The sequence below is a fragment of the Engystomops pustulosus genome, chromosome 8, assembly GCF_040894005.1.
Source record: "Engystomops pustulosus chromosome 8, aEngPut4.maternal, whole genome shotgun sequence".
NCBI lineage: Eukaryota > Metazoa > Chordata > Amphibia > Anura > Leptodactylidae > Engystomops > Engystomops pustulosus.
In genome coordinates, this window is record NC_092418.1 from 5,386,911 (window position 1) to 5,407,394 (window position 20,484).

Consider the following 20,484-nt stretch of genomic DNA (forward strand, 5'->3'; position numbering starts at 1 on the left):
TAGTGCAACCCACCCGCACGCCCAAGCCCTTAATGTCCACATCTCCAGATTGCTTAGCCTGGATATGCTTCCGTATAGGCTAGTAGAGACCGAGGCCTTTCGCAACCTCATGGCGGCGGCCGCCCCTCGGTATTCGGTCCCCAGCCGCCACTACTTTTCCCGATGTGCCGCCCCAGCCCTGCACCAGCACGTGTCAGACAACATCATCCGTGCCCTGACCAATGCCGTTTCTGACAAGGTCCACCTGACCACGGACACGTGGACGAGTGCTGCCGGGCAGGGCCACTATATATCGCTGACGGCACATTGGGTTAACTTGGTGGAGTCTGGGACCGAGTCTGACCCTTCGGCTGGTCATATACTGCCGACGCCAAGGATTGCGGGGCCTACCTCGGTCCAGGTCTCAAAGGCCTACTATGCCTCCTCCTCCTCCCACCCCTCCTCCACCTCCTCCTCCGAACTACCATCCGTGGGCATGGCGCCATCAGTCGCTAGCTCTAGGCACAGCAGCAGTGTCGTCGCTAAGCGACAGCAGGCGGTGCTCAAAGTTCTGAGCCTAGGCGATAAAAGGCACACCGCCCAAGAGTTATTACAGGGCATCACGGCGCAGACTGATCTGTGGCTGGCACCGCTGAACCTGAAGCCAGGCATGGTTGTGTGTGACAACGGCCGTAACCTGGTGGCGGCTCTGCAACTCGGCAGACTGACACATGTGCCATGCCTGGCCCATGTGTTAAATCTGATAGTTCAGCGTTTCCTCAAGACATACCCCAATCTGTCTGATTTGCTCACGAAGGTGCGCCGCATCTGTGCGCATTTCAGGAAGTCCAGCACAGATGCTGCCACTCTCAGGGCAGCGCAGCGCCGCCTCCAACTGCCCGCTCACCGACTGTTGTGCGACGTGCCCACGAGGTGGAATTCAACATTAACCATGTTATCCAGAGTTTACCAGCAGCGCAGAGCGATTGTAGACTGCCAGATGTCAACTTCCACCAGAACTGGTAGTCAGGTCAGTCAGCTTCCTCAAGTCTACAATGAGGAGTGGACGTGGATGTCTGATATCTGTCAGGTGCTGAGTAACTTCGAGGAGTCAACACAGATGGTCAGTGGCGATGCCGCCATCATCAGCCTCACCATCCCGCTGCTTGGCCTGTTGAAAAACTCTCTGATCAGCATGAAGTCGGAAGCTTTGCGCTCGTCACAAGAGACGGGGGAAGAAGATTCTCTTGTTAATAGCCAAAGCACCCTTAGGTCTGTTTCTCAGCGCATATCGGAGGAGGTGGAGGAGGATGAGGAGGAAGAGGAGGAGAATGTTGGCGAGACACAAGAGGGGACCATTGTTGAGTCCTTCACTGTTCAGCGTGTATGGGCAGAAGAAGAGGAGTTGGAGGAGTTGGAGGAGGAGGAAATGGAGAGTCAGGCCACTGAGGGGAGTGAATTCTTGCGCGTTGGGACTCTGGCGCATATGGCAGATTTCATGCTAGGCTGCCTATCCCGTGACCCTCGCGTTCAAAGAATTTATTCCAGCACCGATTACTGGGTATTCACTCTCCTGGACCCACGGTACAAGCAAAATCTTTCCACTCGCATCCCTGGAGAGGAAAGGAGTGTGAGAATGCATGAATACCAGCAGGCCCTGGTGCACAAGCTGAAACACTATTTCCCTTCTGACAGCGCTAGCGGCAGAGTGCGTAGTTCTGCGGGACAAGTAGCGAGGGAGAGTAGGCGAGCAGGCAGCTTGTCCAGCACTGGCAAGGGTACGCATTACAAGGCTTTTGCCAGCTTTATGTCACCCCAGCAAGACACTGTCACCTGTCCCCAGTCTCGGCAGAGTAGGGCTGATCTTTACAGAAAGATGGTGAGGGAGTACGTAGCTGACCATACCATCGTCCTTAATGATCACACAGCTCCCTACAACTACTGGGTTTCAAAGCTGGACATGTGGCACGAACTGGCGCTGTACGCCTTGGAGGTTCTTGCCTGCCCTGCCGCTAGCGTCTTGTCCGAGCGGGTTTTCAGTGCAGCTGGTGGCATCATCACCGTACACGCCTGTCGACTGACAGCGCTGACAGGCTGACGCTTATCAAGATGAATAAAGCCTGGATTTCTCATAATTTCCAATCTCCACCAGGTGAAGGAAGCTCAACCTGAATAATTGATCCACTCCTCCTCCTCCTCCTCATTTTCCTCCTTCTCCTCCTCTTTGTACAGTAAAGCAGAGGAAACTGGCTATTTTTTGACAGGGCCCACTGGCTCTAGCTATAGTACTTTATGCATTTAATTTTTCTGGAGGGCCACCTACCCGGTCCTCTTTTTTAAACAATTTTTGGGAGTGCCACATACAGGCACTCAATCTATTTCATTTTTCTGGAGGGCCACCTACCTGCTCCTCTGGTTTGAAAACTTTTTTGGACTGCCACATACAGGCACTCAATCTATTTCATTTTTCTGGAGGGCCACCTACCTGCTCCTCTGGTTTGAAAACTTTTTTGGACTGCCACATACAGGCACTCAATCTATTTCATTTTTCTGGAGGGCCACCTACCTGCTCCTCTGGTTGAAAACTTTTTTGGACTGCCACATACAGGCACTATCCAAATTAAATTGTCTCCATAGCAGCCTCCACACATTGGGGCACATTTACTTACCCGGTCCAGTCGCGATCCAGCGGCGCGTTCTCTGCACTGGATTCGGGTCCGGCCGGGATTTAATAAGGTAGTTCCTCCGCCGTCCACCAGGTGGCGCTGCTGCGCTGAAAAGCATTTTAACGCGCCGGAATTCACCGAGGCCGTCTGAGTGAAGGTAAGCGGGTCCCGAGCGACACATTTTCGGTTCTTAAATGCGGCGGTTTTTCCGAATACGTCGGGTTTTCGTTCGGCCACGCCCCCCGATTTCCGTCGCGCGCATGCCGGCGCCGATGCGCCACAATCCGATCGCGTGCGCCAAAATCCCGGGGCAATTCAGGTACAATCGGCGCAAATCGGAAATATTCGGGTAACACGTCGGGAAAATTGTCTCCATTGCTACCTCCAAAAGTCGTCCATATAGCTGCCTCCATACATCGTCCCTTTATCAAACGAGGTGTGTCAGGCAGAAATTTGGGTTGTTTTCATGGATTCCACATCAAAGTTGTTAACTTTGTCGCCACCCTGCTGTGTTATCCACAAAATATACTGGCAAACTTTTACCATTTAGGGATATTATTTCAGCGCTTCTTGCGCATCTGTTTACATTCCCCTCACCCGCCATATCCCAAACTTATAAGAACGCTACTACACTTAACTTGGTGCAGGCTGGGACCGAGTCTGACCCTGGGGCTGGTCATATACTGCCGACGCAGAGGATTGCGGGGCCTACCTCGGTCCAGGTCTCAAAGGCCTACTATACCTCTTCCTCCTCCCACCCCTCCTCCACCTCCTCCGCCTCCGAAGTACCATCTGTGGGCATGGCGCCTTCAGTCGGTAGCTCTAGGCACAGCAGCAGTGCCGTCGCTAAGCGACAGCAGGCGGTGCTGAAACTGCTGAGCCTAGGCGATAAAAGGCACACCGCCCAAGAGCTATTACAGGGCATTCCACATCAAACTTGTTAACTTTGTCACCACCCTGCTGTGTAATCCACAAAATATACTGGCAAACTTTTATCATTTACCGATATTATTTCAGCGCTTCTTGCGCATCTGTTTACATTCCCCTCACCCGCCATATCCTAAACTTATAAGAACGCTACTACACTTGATCTTATACAAAAGGTTCTTAGAAGTGCTGTTTGGGGAGTAGCCTAGAGACAGGGGCTTGGATTGGCGAAAGCTCGTCTGGCAGCGGAGCGCCAGCTCCATGCCAAGATCCAACTAACATAGTTTTAACTGCAGCACCTTTAATCTACTACTAGTTCACTGCCTCCATACATGGTCCCCTTATCAAACGAGCTTTGTGAGGCAGAATTTTGGGTTGTTTTCATGGCTTCCATGTTAACTTTGTCGCCACCCTGCTGTGTAATCCACAAAATATACTGGCAAACTTTTATCATGTACCGATATTATTTGAGCGCTTCTTGCTCACCTCCTTTGGTTCCTCTCTGCCACCCATTGGTTTGAAGCCTGAGTCCATTTAGGGTATGTCGCCATGCCACTCTCTAGCCTGCCGCTGCTGCCGCTGCCTCTGCATGCCGTCCCCTATAGTGTCAGGGTCAATTATTGCATGTTTTAGATGCTATCTAGCTTCATTCTGTCACTCTGTCATGGCCATGCTGTTGCCCATAATTTTGGCATAATGGTGCGATTATGCAGCCTCAGAGGCATCCATGCATGCTGCCCCTGCTGTTTCCTGTCCATTTCCGTGGTGTTTCCATCCTTTTCTGAGGTTCCCAGGTGTTTGGCCAAGCTTCCCTGTGCAGAGCCTTGGTCCCCTTGAAAAATGCTCGAGTCTCCCATTGACTTCAATGGGGCTCGTTATTCGAGACGAGCACTCGAGCATCGGGAAAAGTTCGTCTCGAATAACGAGCACCCGAGCATTTTAGTGCTCGCTCATCTCTAGGGACGACGTGTCTGGACCATGAACTCCAGTACTTTGCACCAGTCCATGTGCCAGGTATTTCCTTACGTAGAGTTGATCTACAATACCAGACCTGACTATAGATAACTGTGGCACTAGAGAGCTACTCAATCCACCAACACGAGACGTGATGTTCTCCTCACATGATGATCATCATGGAGTTCACGTGAGTTTTCCACATTTCATTCAAACCAGACAAACGACTTATGAGTCTACAGATGGGGGCGGTGGAGATGCAGGTTGGGCTTTCCCCGGAGTCTTGTTGCAGAACTTTCCTTTTATTTGTAGATCTTTTTGTTATTTTAGTTTCACATCTTCTCCTTTAGCTGGATGTGTCGCATTGTGTTGTGAGATATGGAGGCACTGAAGAGGCTCCTCCACAGAGGTCCTCAGATTGTCCCTTCTCCTACAGAAGACATGGAGCTCTGTGAGATTGTTGTATCTGAGGATGGATCTTTCTACATGAAGCCAAGTGAAGAGGCCAAGATCCAGGTCAACGGATGCAACGTGAACGGGAGGATCCCATTATTCCACGAAGATCAGATACAATTAGAAGAAGAAAGGATTTGGTTTGTACTGAACCTTCCTGATCGGAGGAGGACAAGTTCTCATTCCTGTCCACAAACCATCTTCAAAAACTCTTGTGGACACTTGAACTTCAGCAACCAAGACTCCCATATCATCCTCCTGTCTTCTCAAGCTGGGCTGGAGGAGGACCTGACAGAGAAATTGAGTAAAGCCTCATCCCATTATAATATACATGGTTCTACTTCCAAGCTGGGCCTCTGCCCCTCCGGCCAGGTCACCTACCGACCACAGATGACATCTCCAAGGTGAGGTCCACAGGACATCCTTCTAGATTGTCCACACTTCAGGTCAAATACTTAGAACTGTCTCTGATATTTCCTTTCCATCGTGAAAAAACACCTAAAAATGTCTCCGCTTTTCATGACTTTAGATGCAATTCAGAGAGGAAGGTCGGGGTCTTCTTCTGGGATGCAGCCACGGACATCACTTGGGTTGTAGACCATCTCATGAGTAAGACTCCCAGCTCCGTGTCGTGTCTCGCTCTGTTCCAGGCCAGTGATCAACTATGGAAATCTGTGGCTTCAAGATGCTCCGTAATCATCTTCTGTCTCTCCATGAAATCAAAAAAGTCGTTGTATGACATGGAGGTCTACCTCGAACACTGCCTGCAGTCACATGGTGCGTCTCTAGGTCCTCCTAGTGTTACTGGAGAAATAACTTATCTCCTTCTCTATGAGGTGCAGCGAGAAATGGCTGATACAACCAGGATGAAGGATTGTAAACCAAGCACTGACCTACTGGTGTGCGCCCCTTCGGGCTGTATCTGCTCTTCTTTAAAGGGCATCTACCACCAGGATGAAAGACTGTATGCAAATGAGCCTCAGTGGCTCTAGACTCTATAAACACCTATGGAGCCTAAAGCTCCTCCTGCTCATTTGCACAGTCCTTGTTCCTGGTGGTAGATGTCCTTTAACTTTCATCCTTTTTTTTTTTTTAAACTAGGCCATAACATGCTAAAATAAGAGGCGACCCTGCCAGTAACTCAGTACAAGGTTTCCAATCCTCGTCCTGGTTGTAGATGTCCTTTAAAACAACCCACCCCCTCCCGAAATCCCCAAACCCATTCCCTCCCGCAGCTCATGTAAGTGATTCCTACTCTTGAGGTTTCTCTCCCATTAACCCCAGTAGTAAGGGCTGCACTTGTTATGCTTATCAGTTGTTTCCCTGTGATGTTCAGGACCTGAGAAGATAACGGTGGTGATCACTGACCTGGAAGACACAATGTCCGAAAAGGGGATGAGGGCCCAATGGAGGCAGAGCCAGCTTTCCGGATGTGACCTTCTGCTGTTTACAGAAAAAGACATGAACCTTCTCCTGCGACAGCGAGTTATGGCAGAACGACGCAACATGGAAGCAAAACTCAACCAAATCAAGTGCATCCTGCTCCAACAGCTCAGCGGTAAGACGCACTCATAGATGGGTCAGGGGTAAGACGTATTCATAGATGGGTCAGTGGTAAGACGCACTCATAGACAGGTCATTGGTGAGAGGCACTCATAGATGGGTCAGTCAGTGGTAAGAAGCAATCATAGATGGGTCATTGGTAAGACGCACTCATAGATGGGTCAGTCAGTGGTAAGAAGCAATCATAGATGGGTCAGTGGTAAGACGCACTCATAGATGGGTCAGTGGTAAGACGCACTTATAGATGGGTCATTGGTAAGACGCACTCATAGGTGGGTCATTGGTAAGACGAACTCATAGACGGGTCATTGGTAAGACGCACTCATAGATGGGTCAGTGGTAAGACGCACTCATAGATGGGTCATTGGTAAGACGCACTCATAGGTGGGTCATTGGTAAGACGCACTCATAGGTGGGTCATTGGTAAGATGCACTCATAGACGGGTCATTGGTAAGACGCACTCATAGATGGGTCATTGGTAAGACGCACTCATAGATGGGTCATTGGTAAGACGCACTCATAGATGGGTCAGTCAGTGGTAAGAAGCAATCATAGATGGGTCAGTGGTAAGACGCAATCATAGATGGGTCATTGGTAAGACGCACTCATAGATGGGTCAGTGGTAAGACGCACTCATAGATGGGTCATTGGTAAGACGCACTCATAGGTGGGTCATTGGTAAGATGCACTCATAGACGGGTCATTGGTAAGACGCACTCATAGATGGATCAGCGGTGAGACGCACTCATAGATGGGTCATTGGTAAGACGCACTCATAGGTGGGTCATTGGTAAGACGCAATCATAGGTGGGTCATTGGTAAGATGCACTCATAGATGGGTCAGTGGTAAGACGCACTCATAGATGGGTCATTGGTAAGACGCACTCATAGGTGGGTCATTGGTAAGATGCACTCATAGACGGGTCATTGGTAAGACGCACTCATAGATGGATCAGCGGTGAGACGCACTCATAGGTGGGTCATTGGTAAGACGCACTCATAGACGGGTCATTGGTAAGACGCACTCATAGGTGGGTCATTGGTAAGATGCACTCATAGACGGGTCATTGGTAAGACGCACTCATAGATGGGTCAGTGGTAAGACGCACTCATAGATAGGTCATTGGTAAAACGCACTCATAGATGGGTCAGTGGTAAGACGCACTCATAGGTGGGTCATTGGTAAGATGCACTCATAGACGGGTCATTGGTAAGACGCACTCATAGGTGGGTCATTGGTAAGATGCACTCATAGACGGGTCATTGGTAAGACGCACTCATAGATGGGTCATTGGTAAGACGCACTCATAGATGGGTCATTGGTAAGACGCACTCATAGATGGGTCAGTGGTAAGACGCACTCATAGATAGGTCATTGGTAAGACGCACTCATAGATGGGTCAGTGGTAAGACGCACTCATAGATGGGTCAGGGGTAAGACACATTCATAGATGGGTAAGTGGTAAGACGCACTCATAGATGGATCAGTGGTAAGACGCACTCATAGACAGGTCATTGGTAAGACGCACTCATAGACAGGTCATTGGTAAGACGCACTCATAGACGGGTCATTGGTAAGACGCACTCATAGATGGGTCAGTGGTAAGACGCACTCATAGATAGGTCATTGGTAAGACGCACTCATAGATGGGTCATTGGTAAGACGCACTCATAGATGGGTCAGTATTAAGACACACTCATAGATGGGTCCTTGGTAAGATGCACTCATAGATGGATCAGCGGTGAGACGCACTCATAGATGGGTAAGTGGTGAGACGCACTTATAGATGGGTCAGCAGTGAGATGCACTTATAGATGGGTCATTGGTAAGACGCACTCATAGATGGGTCATTGGTAAGACGCACTCATAGATGGGTCAGTGGTAAGACGCACTCATAGACGGGTCATTGGTAAGACGCACTCATAGATGGGTCAGTGGTAAGAAGCACTCATAGATGGGTCATTGGTAAGACGCACTCATAGGTGGGTCATTGGTAAGACGCACTCATAGATGGGTCATTGGTAAGACGCACTCATAGACGGGTCATTGGTAAGATGCACTCATAGACGGGTCATTGGTAAGACGCACTCATAGATGGGTCAGGGGTAAGACACATTCATAGATGGGTCAGTGGTAAGACGCACTCATAGATGGATCAGTGGTAAGACGCACTCATAGACAGGTCAGTGGTAAGACGCACTCATAGATGGATCAGTGGTAAGACGCACTCATAGACAGGTCATTGGTAAGACGCACTCATAGATGGGTCATTGGTAAGACGCACTCATAGATGGATCCTTGGTAAGATGCACTCATAGATGGATCAGTGGTGAGACGCACTCATAGATGGGTCAGCGGTGAGACGCACTCATAGATGGATCAGCGGTGAGATGCACTTATAGATGGGTCATTGGTGAGATGCACTCATAGATGGGTCATTGGTGAGACGCACTCATAGATGGGTCATTGGTGAGACGCACTCATAGATGGGTCATTGGTAAGATGCACTCATAGATGGGTCAGTGGTAAGACGCACTCATAGACGGGTCAGTGGTAAGACGCACTCATAGATGGGTCATTGGTAAGATGCACTTATAGATGGATCATTGGTAAGACGCACTCATAGATGGGTCATTGGTAAGACGCACTCATAGATGGGTCAGTGGTAAGACGCACTCATAGATGGGTCAGTATTAAGACGCACTCATAGACGGGTCAGTGGTGAGACACACTCATAGATGGGTCAGGGGTAAGACACATTCATAGATGGGTCAGGGGTAAGACACATTCATAGATGGGTCAGTGGTAAGACGCACTCATAGACGGGTCAGTGGTGAGACGCACTCATAGATGGATCAGTGGTAAGACGCACTCATAGACGGGTCATTGGTAAGACGCACTTCTAGATGGATCATTGGTAAGACACACTCATAGACGGGTCATTGGTAAGACGCACTCATAGATGGATCATTGGTAAGACGCACTCATAGATGGGTCATTGGTAAGACGCACTCATAGATGGATCATTGGTAAGACGCACTCATAGATGGATCATTGGTAAGACGCACTCATAGATGGATCATTGGTAAGACGCACTCATAGATGGATCATTGGTAAGACGCACTCATAGATGGATCATTGGTAAGGGGCACTCATAGATGGATCATTGGTAAGACGCACTCATAGACGGGTCATTGGGTAGAACTGGGCTTCATTTTACTGAACTATCTCATCCAAAGATACTTTTGAATTTTAATCTTTTTCCTGCTCGATAAAGTTTGAGGGACCCTGATGGATCCCTGGTTCCCAGATTCTATATATTGATGGCTTAATTAAGTTTAATGAACTTGTTAGGGAACAATATCTTGAATACTGTATAGCTGCTAGGTTAAGATATCCTAAAATGGGTGGTAGGTGACATCATGAGGAGCGGTACCAGATGTATTGGGTTCTGATGGAAGTGATTGTGTCATCACCTCTCCTTCTTTGCATGTTCCAGATACAATGTCCTCATCCAGGCACAAGGTAAGACGCTGCATATATATACGCTATAAACATTGATGCCATCTTCATGGCTCGTCTGTAAGAAGGGAAGGTCCTGTAATGTCCTGGTGGTGGAATCATAATCACTTGTCTCATTGATCATTATATAACCATGAATAGTGCAGAACAAAGAGGATGCATGCAGAGCAAAGTCCCAGGTGACATCAACTTCTCAACCTGAAAAACTCATTTCAATCATTAAACATAAGTCACTATTCTGCCCCATAAGTTAAACCAAAAGTTTCAATAAACTTTATGAAAACTTTCTGAAAAGTTTGTTTTTCTCCCATGAAATCAGAATAAATCTTTCCCGTTTTAGGTCAATGGGGACCAAAATTATTTAGATTTGCCAAACGCCCAAATTTAGGGAGATAATTTTTTGAGGCCTTTTTATTATGTTCCGTGCATTTCATTAGTATTTGGTACCGTTGTCCTTACACTCTATGACTTGGGTCACACATTCTGGATCCTTCCACAAGCTTCCACATGATTGAGATCAGGGCTTGGTGATCGTCGCTCCATAACATTGACCTTGTTCTCCTTCAGCCAATGTGTCACCAGTTTGTCGGTGGCTTTATCTTCCGGGCTCATGTCTGGAGATGTTCTCTAGTATTTGCCACATAATGCTCTTCCCTCATGATGTATCTATTAGGGGATATCCATAACATGATCCTGCCCCCGTGTCTCATAGTTGGCATGGTCTTCTCCGGCTTAATGATGGTCATTATGGCCAAACAGTTCAATTTTATTTTCGAGAAACCACAGAACAAGTCTCCAAAAATTAAAGAAATCCTCCCATGAGAAGTAGATGTGATGGTAGATTCCTCCTCGTGCAGCCTCTGCCCTAATCTGTAATGTAATAATCCTGGAACATAACTTGTTAAAAGCTTTATTTTAGTAATATGTAAATTACCTGCAGAGGCTCCTGGGGTGGGGAGTAGCCTTAGCTAGGCCACGCCCCAGGAGCCTCTGTAGATAATTTACCTATTACTAAAATAAAGTTTTTAACAAGTTATGTTCCAGGATTATTACATTACAGATTAGGGCAGAGGCTGCACGAGGAGGAATCTACCATCACATCTGCTCCTGATAGTAGGTTCCTCGTGGGAGGTTTCCTTTAAGGTCTTTGTTCAAAGCCAAAGTAATGCAAACTTTTGACATTGCAATAAGTCATAAAAATGCCTTAAAAATTATCTGTCATTATTTTGGGACTTTGTAAATATAAAAAATGTTGGAAATTTTGGTCAAATTCACCTAAAATGGAAAAGGTTTATTTTGATTTCATAGCAGACATTGAGAAAAATATGTGCGTCTTCTAATATTGTGGATGGAAACATCTGCTTTCAGCTGTGTGTCCTGCAAACGCCTGGAACCTCCTATGGAACAACATAGGGTTAAAGGCCATCTATCCCCAGGATGAAGGACTGTATGCAAATGAGTGTGAGGGGCTCCAGGCTCCGTAGGTGTTAATGGCGCCTGGAGCCCCTCAAGCTCATTTGCATACAGCCCTTCATCCTGGTGGTAGATGCCCTTTAAGTATCTCCACAAGTATAAACAATTCTTGGGGTCAGAATCATAGGGCCTTCAGTGATGCCAATACAATTTCCTGCAGTCCCTGGGTGGTGGGTGGTCTCCGATGTGATGTCTAATTAGAGAGTTACCAGCAGATAATACATCCCATCATTAGTGATAGCTACAGCCATCCCCCATGTTCTTCCAGTATCCACCATCCACTGCCTTCCCGATGTTCCCTGTTATCCATATCCCACTACACCATTGACAATTCCATCAGTCTTGCAGAAAGCACATCATTGGGATCTTTTCCAAGTCTCCCGAAAATTCCTTCCTCTGGCTGAAGAGCACATTGACATCTGCTGAGAACTTTAAGAACCTGGTCCAGGACGTCAGACTTTTCCATTCTGTCAAAGACCAGAAGACTCTCCGGGAGATATCGCAGTGCACAATCATGATCCTGTACCACACCAAGAAACATGGAGAGGCCAAAGTCACCGACGTTCTAGGAGCCCCGTACACAGAGGAGCTGAGATACATATCCAAGGCTGTAGGTGAGGGTCTGACAATGACACTGCCCAACAAAGCCAAATGCCGGGCAAGGACACCAATATTTCTCTCCATGTCCACGTCACACAGGTCAGGAGAAGACGATTGTGGTGATCGATGATATGGAGAAGAACCGATCTGCCGAGAAGATGAAGATACTCAAAGAGCAGCCGAGTATCCAGAGACTGGCCCGGGACTTGTTCCTCTTTGGTAGAAAGGAGAAAGACCAAACAATGGAAAGACAGAGGCTGGAGGAAAAGCTGGGTACCTTCAGTGCTTCCATAACAAGAACAGGTGAGGTGGCTGCTAGGAGCATCTGTCTTGTAGCAGGTCATATACCAAACCAACAAACTTTGGCCTTCTAGTATTTTCCTCTTCACTTTCCTTGATGTTGGATATTGGGGGCGACGAGGATCGGGGAGTTGAATTTTGAAACAATTGTTTGGTTGTCAGGAACATACACTGCTGCGAGGTGAGTGATGAGTGGACCCGATGCTCGAGTTTGGCCTCCTGGCTCAGATATATAGGCGGACGAACGGACAATCTGCCGACTTGACATCCCAAGCAACTAACCATGGCCACTATTGGTCAAGGGGACACCAATCATAGCCATGGCTAATCGCTATGGGCATCTATGTACCGGGTCGGCTGCTCAGCAACAAATCTGGAAATATGTCGGGGTCAAGCGGCCGAACCTGACTATCGGGTCTGGACATCTCTACTGTCCGGCGTCGCTGAGAATTCCCGTTTTTCTCCCCCTGCCGCTCAGGACACATGCACCACCCGAGTATATATCTGTAGAGGGGGGGCAAGAGAGATATAACACTGGTCCATAAGATATATGATGTGTTCAGCCAGTTAACCCTTGATATTCCTGCATATGACACGTATATCAATAACTGTAGGATTCATGAAGTTTCATTAGAAGTCAATCAATAGTGAGAAGAAGAAGAATAGTCCGCCCCATACACACCGGGGGGTCGAGAGAGACGGCCGTCGCTAAAAAGATCTCCAGCCAAACCCTTGATGGTCCTTCCATCGCTTGTACATCGGTAACTGGAGGTTTATGCAGTGGTGTAATAAGAGGGCAACCAAAAGTGATAAGTTCTGACTCTTACAACAGAAGCCCAAATGGCCCGTAAATCCCCGCTAGACGGAGGAGCATCAAGGGATCTACTTCATGTCAGTTCCTCATCTATATTTCTGATTATTGCAGAATCTAATAGTCCCCAAGTCCTCGAACATAAAGGGAAGGTCAGCGAGGAGGAGAACACAGGTCACCAGAGGAAATCTCACAATGACCACCGACCACCAGGACCAGAAACTGATAGCGAACTATCCCGACCTCCGACCTTTATGGACTTAGGTGAAGGGTCCTGAAGAACATGAAAAATAAAACTGTCCTTACAAATTATATCTGATGAATGGGGGAGGGGCAAACATAACCGCAGGGGCTCTGGTGACTGTAAGGATTTCCTTAACGTATTGTACCTTGTATGATACTTTCATATTGTAGACAATCATCACCTAACAGTGGATGGCGCTACACACGAGAGAGCAGGAGAGTATCCACCAGGTGATACAACACAACCCGAGGGTAAGGAGAGATTTATCAACCAATGTATTCTCCAAGATATACAGGAATATTATATATCTGCCGCCTCTACATATACATCTGACAGAAGAATTATTCTATTTACAAGAGAGACATGGAAAGAGATTGGAAAACAAAAAAGAAGAGTAAGTCAGTTCTCCTATAATACTGCCCCCTATGTACAAGAATATAACTACTATAATACTGCCTCCTATGTACAAGAATATAACTACTATAATACTGCCCCCTATGTACAGGAATATAACTACTATAATACTGCCACTATGTACAAGAATATAACTACTATAATACTGCCCCCTATGTACAAGAATATAACTACTATAATACTGCCTCCTATGTACAGGAATATAACTACTATAATACTGCCCCCTATGTACAGGAATATAACTACTATAATACTGCCCCCTATGTACAAGAATATAACTACTATAATACTGCCCCCTATGTACAGGAATATAACTACTATAATACTGCCACTATGTACAAGAATATAACTACTATAATACTGCCCCCTATGTACAAGACTATAACTACTATAATACTGCCCCCTATGTACAAGAATAGAACTACTATAATACTGCCCCCTATGTACAAGAATAGAACTACTATAATACTGCCCCCTATGTACAAGAATATAACTACTATAATACTGCCCCCTATGTACAAGAATATAACTACTATAATACTGCCCCCTATGTACAAGAATATAACTACTATAATACTGCCCTCTATGTACAAGAATATAACTACTATAATACTGCCCCCTATGTACAGGAATATAACTACTATAATACTGCCCCCTATGTACAAGAATATAACTGCTATAATACTGCCCCCTATGTACAAGAATATAACTACTATAATACTGCCTCCTATGTACAAGAATATAACTACTATAATACTGCCCCCTATGTACAGGAATATAACTACTATAATACTGCCACTATGTACAAGAATATAACTACTATAATACTGCCCCCTATGTACAAGAATATAACTACTATAATACTGCCTCCTATGTACAGGAATATAACTACTATAATACTGCCCCCTATGTACAGGAATATAACTACTATAATACTGCCCCCTATGTACAAGAATATAACTACTATAATACTGCCCCCTATGTACAGGAATATAACTACTATAATACTGCCACTATGTACAAGAATATAACTACTATAATACTGCCCCCTATGTACAAGACTATAACTACTATAATACTGCCCCCTATGTACAAGAATAGAACTACTATAATACTGCCCCCTATGTACAAGAATAGAACTACTATAATACTGCCCCCTATGTACAAGAATATAACTACTATAATACTGCCCCCTATGTACAAGAATATAACTACTATAATACTGCCCCCTATGTACAAGAATATAACTACTATAATACTGCCCTCTATGTACAAGAATATAACTACTATAATACTGCCCCCTATGTACAAGAATATAACTACTATAATACTGCCCCCTATGTACAGGAATATAACTACTATAATACTGCCCCCTATGTACAGGAATATAACTAATATAATACTGCCCTCTATGTACAAAAATATAACTACTATAATACTGCCCCCTATGTACAAGAATATAACTGCTATAATACTGCCCCCTATGTACAAGAATATAACTACTATAATACTGCCCCCTATGTACAAGAATATAACTACTATAATACTGCCCCCTACGTACAAGACTATAACTACTATAATACTGCCCCCTATGTACAAGAATATAACTACTATAATACTGCCCCCTATGTACAGGAATATAACTACTATAATACTGCCTCCTATGTACAAGAATATAACTACTATAATACAGCCCCCTATGTACAAGAATATAACTACTATAATACTGCCCCCTATGTACAGGAATATAACTACTATAATACTGCCCCCTATGTACAAGAATATAACTACTATAATACTGCCCCCTATGTACAAGAATATAACTACTATAATACTGCCTCCTATGTACAGGAATATAACTACTATAATACTGCCCCCTATGTACAGGAATATAACTACTATAATACTGCCCCCTATGTACAAGAATATAACTACTATAATACTGCCTCCTATGTACAGGAATATAACTACTATAATACTGCCCCCTATGTACAAGAATATAACTACTATAATACTGCCCCCTATGTACAAGAATATAACTACTATAATACTGCCCCCTATGTACAGGAATATAACTACTATAATACTGCCACTATGTACAAGAATATAACTACTATAATACTGCCCCCTATGTACAAGACTATAACTACTATAATACTGCCCCCTATGTACAAGAATAGAACTACTATAATACTGCCCCCTATGTACAAGAATAGAACTACTATAATACTGCCCCCTATGTACAAGAATATAACTACTATAATACTGCCCCCTATGTACAAGAATATAACTACTATAATACTGCCCCCTATGTACAAGAATATAACTGCTATAATACTGCCCCCTATGTACAAGAATATAACTACTATAATACTGCCCCCTATGTACAAGAATATAACTACTATAATACTGCCCCCTATGTACAGGAATATAACTACTATAATACTGCCCCCTATGTACAGGAATATAACTAATATAATACTGCCCTCTATGTACAAAAATATAACTACTATAATACTGCCCCCTATGTACAAGAATATAACTGCTATAATACTGCCCCCTATGTACAAGAATATAACTACTATAATACTGCCCCCTATGTACAAGAATATAACTACTATAATACTGCCCCCTACGTACAAGACTATAACTACTATAATACTGCCCCCTATGTACAAGAATATAACTACTATAATACTGCCCCCTATGTACAGGAATATAACTACTATAATACTGCCTCCTATGTACAAGAATATAACTACTATAATACAGCCCCCTATGTACAAGAATATAACTACTATAATACTGCCCCCTATGTACAGGAATATAACTACTATAATACTGCCCCCTATGTACAAGAATATAACTACTATAATACTGCCCCCTATGTACAAGAATATAACTACTATAATACTGCTCCATATGTACAAGAATATAACTACAATAATACTGCCCCCTATGTACAAGAATATAACTACTATAATACTGCCCCCTATGTACAGGAATATAACTACTATAATACTGCCCATATGTACAGGAATATAACTACTATAATACTGCCCCCTATGTACAGGAATATAACTACTATAATACTGCCCCCTATGTACAAGAATATAACTACTATAATACTGTCCCCTATGTACTAGAATATAACTACTATAATGCTGCCTCCTATGTACAAGAATATAACTACTATAATACTGCCCACTATGTACAGGAATATAACTACTATAATACTGCCCCTATGTACAAGAATATAACTACTATAATACTGCCCCTATGTACAGGAATATAACTACTATATTACTGACCCCTATGTACAAGAATATAACTACTATAATACTGCCCCCTATGTACAAGAATATAACTACTATAATACTGCCCCCTATGTACAAGAATATAACTACTATAATACTGCCCCCTATGTACAAAAATATAACTACTATAATACTGCCCCCTATGTACAAGAATATAACTACTATAATACTGCCCCCTATGTACAAGAATATAACTACTATAATACTGCCCTCTATGTACAAGAATATAACTACTATAATACTGCCCCCTATGTACAAGAATAGAACTACTATAATACTGCCCCCTATGTACAAGAATAGAACTACTATAATACTGCCCCCTATGTACAAGAATATAACTACTATAATACTGCCCCCTATGTACAGGAATATAACTACTATAATACTGCCCCCTATGTACAAGAATATAACTGCTATAATACTGCCCCCTATGTACAAGAATATAACTACTATAATACTGCCCCCTATGTACAAGAATATAACTACTATAATACTGCCCCCTATGTACAAGAATATAACTACTATAATACTGCCCCCTATGTACAGGAATATAACTACTATAATACTGCCCCCTATGTACAAGAATATAACTACTATAATACTGCCCCCTATGTACAAGAATATAACTACTATAATACTGCCCCCTATGTACAAGAATATAACTACTATAATACTGCCCCCTATGTACAGGAATATAACTACTATAATACTGCCCCCTATGTACAGGAATATAACTACTATAATACTGCCCCCTATGTACAAGAATAAAACTACTATAATACTGCCCCGTATGTACAAGAATAACAAAAATTTACTTACCCCGAAATTTTCTTTTCCTGGAGTCCAGGGGCAGCACACACAAATGGGTTTTAGTCCTCTAGAACCAATCAGATAGAGACAGGTTACCAAGCAGTACACATGTATTCAATTAACTAGTTAAGGAGCCCTATAAGAGGGAGGAGGAACTAGGAGACAGTGTATTATTATAAAGCAATATAAATAAGGGAGGGAAGCATGTGCTGCCCCTGGACTCCAGGAAAAGAAAATTTCGGGGTAAGTAAATTTTTGTTTTCCTGATCGTCTCAGGGGCAGCACACACAAATGGGATTTGTAAAGCAGTACCGAAAAATTCTATGGGTGGGCCACATGTTTGTAACTTAAGCACTGCACTGCCACAGAGTGCCTTCTGCTTAAGAGATAGTCTAGCCTATAATATTTGACAAAGGTTAAAGATGACGACCATGTTGTGGCCTTGTCCACTTTGTCCATGACATAACTCTGTTGAAGAGGTAGCTGTAGGCTGTATAGAAGGAATCCTTATCACTGAGAAGGATCTTGATAGCATGTATACTGTAGTGTTCTTCTATGGTGGCCTTAGACCACCTGGTTATAGTGACAACTTGCCCTTTGCCCAGTTATTGGGAGCACTGGAATAGGAGGCACAAAAAATAACGGAAGATCATTTTTTAAGGGAAGACATCAAGAACTGCTATTCTTAAATCTTGAGTGTGGAGACTTCATTAATCCTAACAAGAGGTTTGTATATAAAAGGAAGCATAATTTTTTTTTTTTTTTTTTTTTTGGAAAAAAATCTGGCATTGATACCCAGATGAGGAGTATGGATCTTAGATTAATGGATCCTGTAGTTCACCGCCTGGCTGCGGTGAGGGACCTTTATGTAACAGTTCTGATAGGACCCTATATAGGGCTGAGAAGACAACCAATAGCGCCTTACAGGAAGGACAGCAGAACTTAAGGTTTTGAAGAATTATTATTATTAATTTGAAGAAGATATGCAGTAGATGCCATTGTTGAGAATTTGATTGAGATTTAGTCGAGATTTTTTTTTTTTTTTTTTTTTAAGATATCTGGATCAAAGTTGATGAAGATTTGAGCCTCTTTCATACTCCGTTAGTCTTTCCACCTGGTAGGTCTATGGGCAGTTTGTAGGGTAATTATGACCTCCGGATATGATCCCAGTTGTGACATGATCACTGCGTCAGCCTCCAGGCAATTAGCTGCCGAGTGTGTGGATGAGTATGGTGTACGCTCTTTTTGGAGAGCAGGTCCCCTGTTGCTGGCAACTTACAGTACCTCCCTTTTGACAGCGACCGTGGCAGGCCCTGTGGAGCCAACGAGGCGGGAAGACATAGTCTTTGTCCTTACCTCATCTGAAACTGTTCAGAACATTTGGACCAAGGGAGTAGGAAAGCAACATGTACACCAGAGCCTGGTTCCACTTAAAAAGGAAGTCCGTCAATTGCCAATGTATGGCTGAAATGACTTACATTTTTGGTAGTTTTGAATTTCCGCATGACGCTATGGCATCTGGATAGGGAAAAACCTCATTTGACCATTACACCATTATAACTGATGAGTTGAGACTCCATTCTTTCGGGTGGCATGGCTCACAGCCCAGAATATCCGCAGTGGTGTTCTATAATCTTTCAATGTGACCTGCAGATGTACTGTGCAGAAGATCTTCTGTCTGTGCCATCATCCTTACATTAGCAGGCTAAGTGATAGCTTTTCAAGCCTACCGCTTGCTCAGAGAATATGGTCAGTCCGTTGTCTAACTAGACTGGGTGATGACAGTGGAGAAGGTACTGAAAGTGGAGAAAAGGGCTTTACTGCCCTAAAGTTCTTTTAGGATTTTGAGATTCATCATCTTGTTTGCTCCACTTCTTCTTAGTCCATAGATGACTAACATGGGCACCCCAACCCTCAGAGGAGGCATCTGATGCAAGTCCCTATCGGAGATAGGAGACCAGAGTATTTTGGATGATTGAGTTTGAGATTCCTACCGTCTTTTCTGGTGTTTGAAGAGCCCTTTATAGGCTTGAGAGGAATGTCGTGTCCCTTGTTCCACTTTGTCTGAAGATCAATCTCTGGATGGCCCCCACTTATTCTGGGGTTACATTCACCAATTGAGGTGTTTATTTAAGAAGCTCAAACCTCGGTGACTGACGGGACACAAAGCAAGATTTCTTTGCATTAAACACGAATCTCAGAATCTGACACAATTGGAGAAACTTCTAAAACATGGGATTGGAGTAGAGGTTCTGAGGAAGCTCTCATCAGCCGGCTGTCTGGATACTCCACCATTGTGATACCCTGATCCTCAGGGCTGCCATGAAAAACCACTGCCAATAAAGAAAAAACTGGAGATGCAATCTTTTGGATCTGGTTTGAATCACTACACAACTATCCCCTGTGAGTAGACAGGGAACATTGAGGCTACAGTGTGACTAGATAGTCC

The 20,484-nt window shown here is 44.3% G+C and overlaps 1 protein-coding gene across 1 annotated transcript; it reads left to right on the forward strand.

Moving 5' to 3' along the window:
• The first annotated feature begins 4,884 nt into the window (after positions 1 to 4,884).
• On the forward strand, positions 4,885 to 19,503 carry LOC140075684 (uncharacterized). The gene is made up of 10 exons (XM_072121857.1): positions 4,885 to 5,383; positions 5,509 to 5,756; positions 6,316 to 6,537; positions 10,044 to 10,069; positions 11,880 to 12,153; positions 12,239 to 12,442; positions 13,365 to 13,514; positions 13,665 to 13,745; positions 19,090 to 19,152; positions 19,334 to 19,503. Exons 1-10 carry the CDS (start codon positions 4,905 to 4,907, stop codon positions 19,501 to 19,503), a joined length of 1,917 nt encoding a protein of 638 aa, XP_071977958.1. The 5' UTR covers positions 4,885 to 4,904.
• Positions 19,504 to 20,484: the final 981 nt, after the last annotated feature.

Coding starts and splice junctions, on each gene's coding strand:
- LOC140075684 (XM_072121857.1), top strand. CDS start 4,905: ATGGAGGCACTGAAGAGGCTCCTCCACAGAGGTCCTCAGATTGTCCCT. Junction 5,384..5,508: donor CCACAGATGACATCTCCAAG/GTGAGGTCCACA, acceptor TCATGACTTTAG/ATGCAATTCAGAGAGGAAGG. Junction 13,746..19,089: donor TGATACAACACAACCCGAGG/GTAAGGAGAGAT, acceptor TTTTTTTTTAAG/ATATCTGGATCAAAGTTGAT.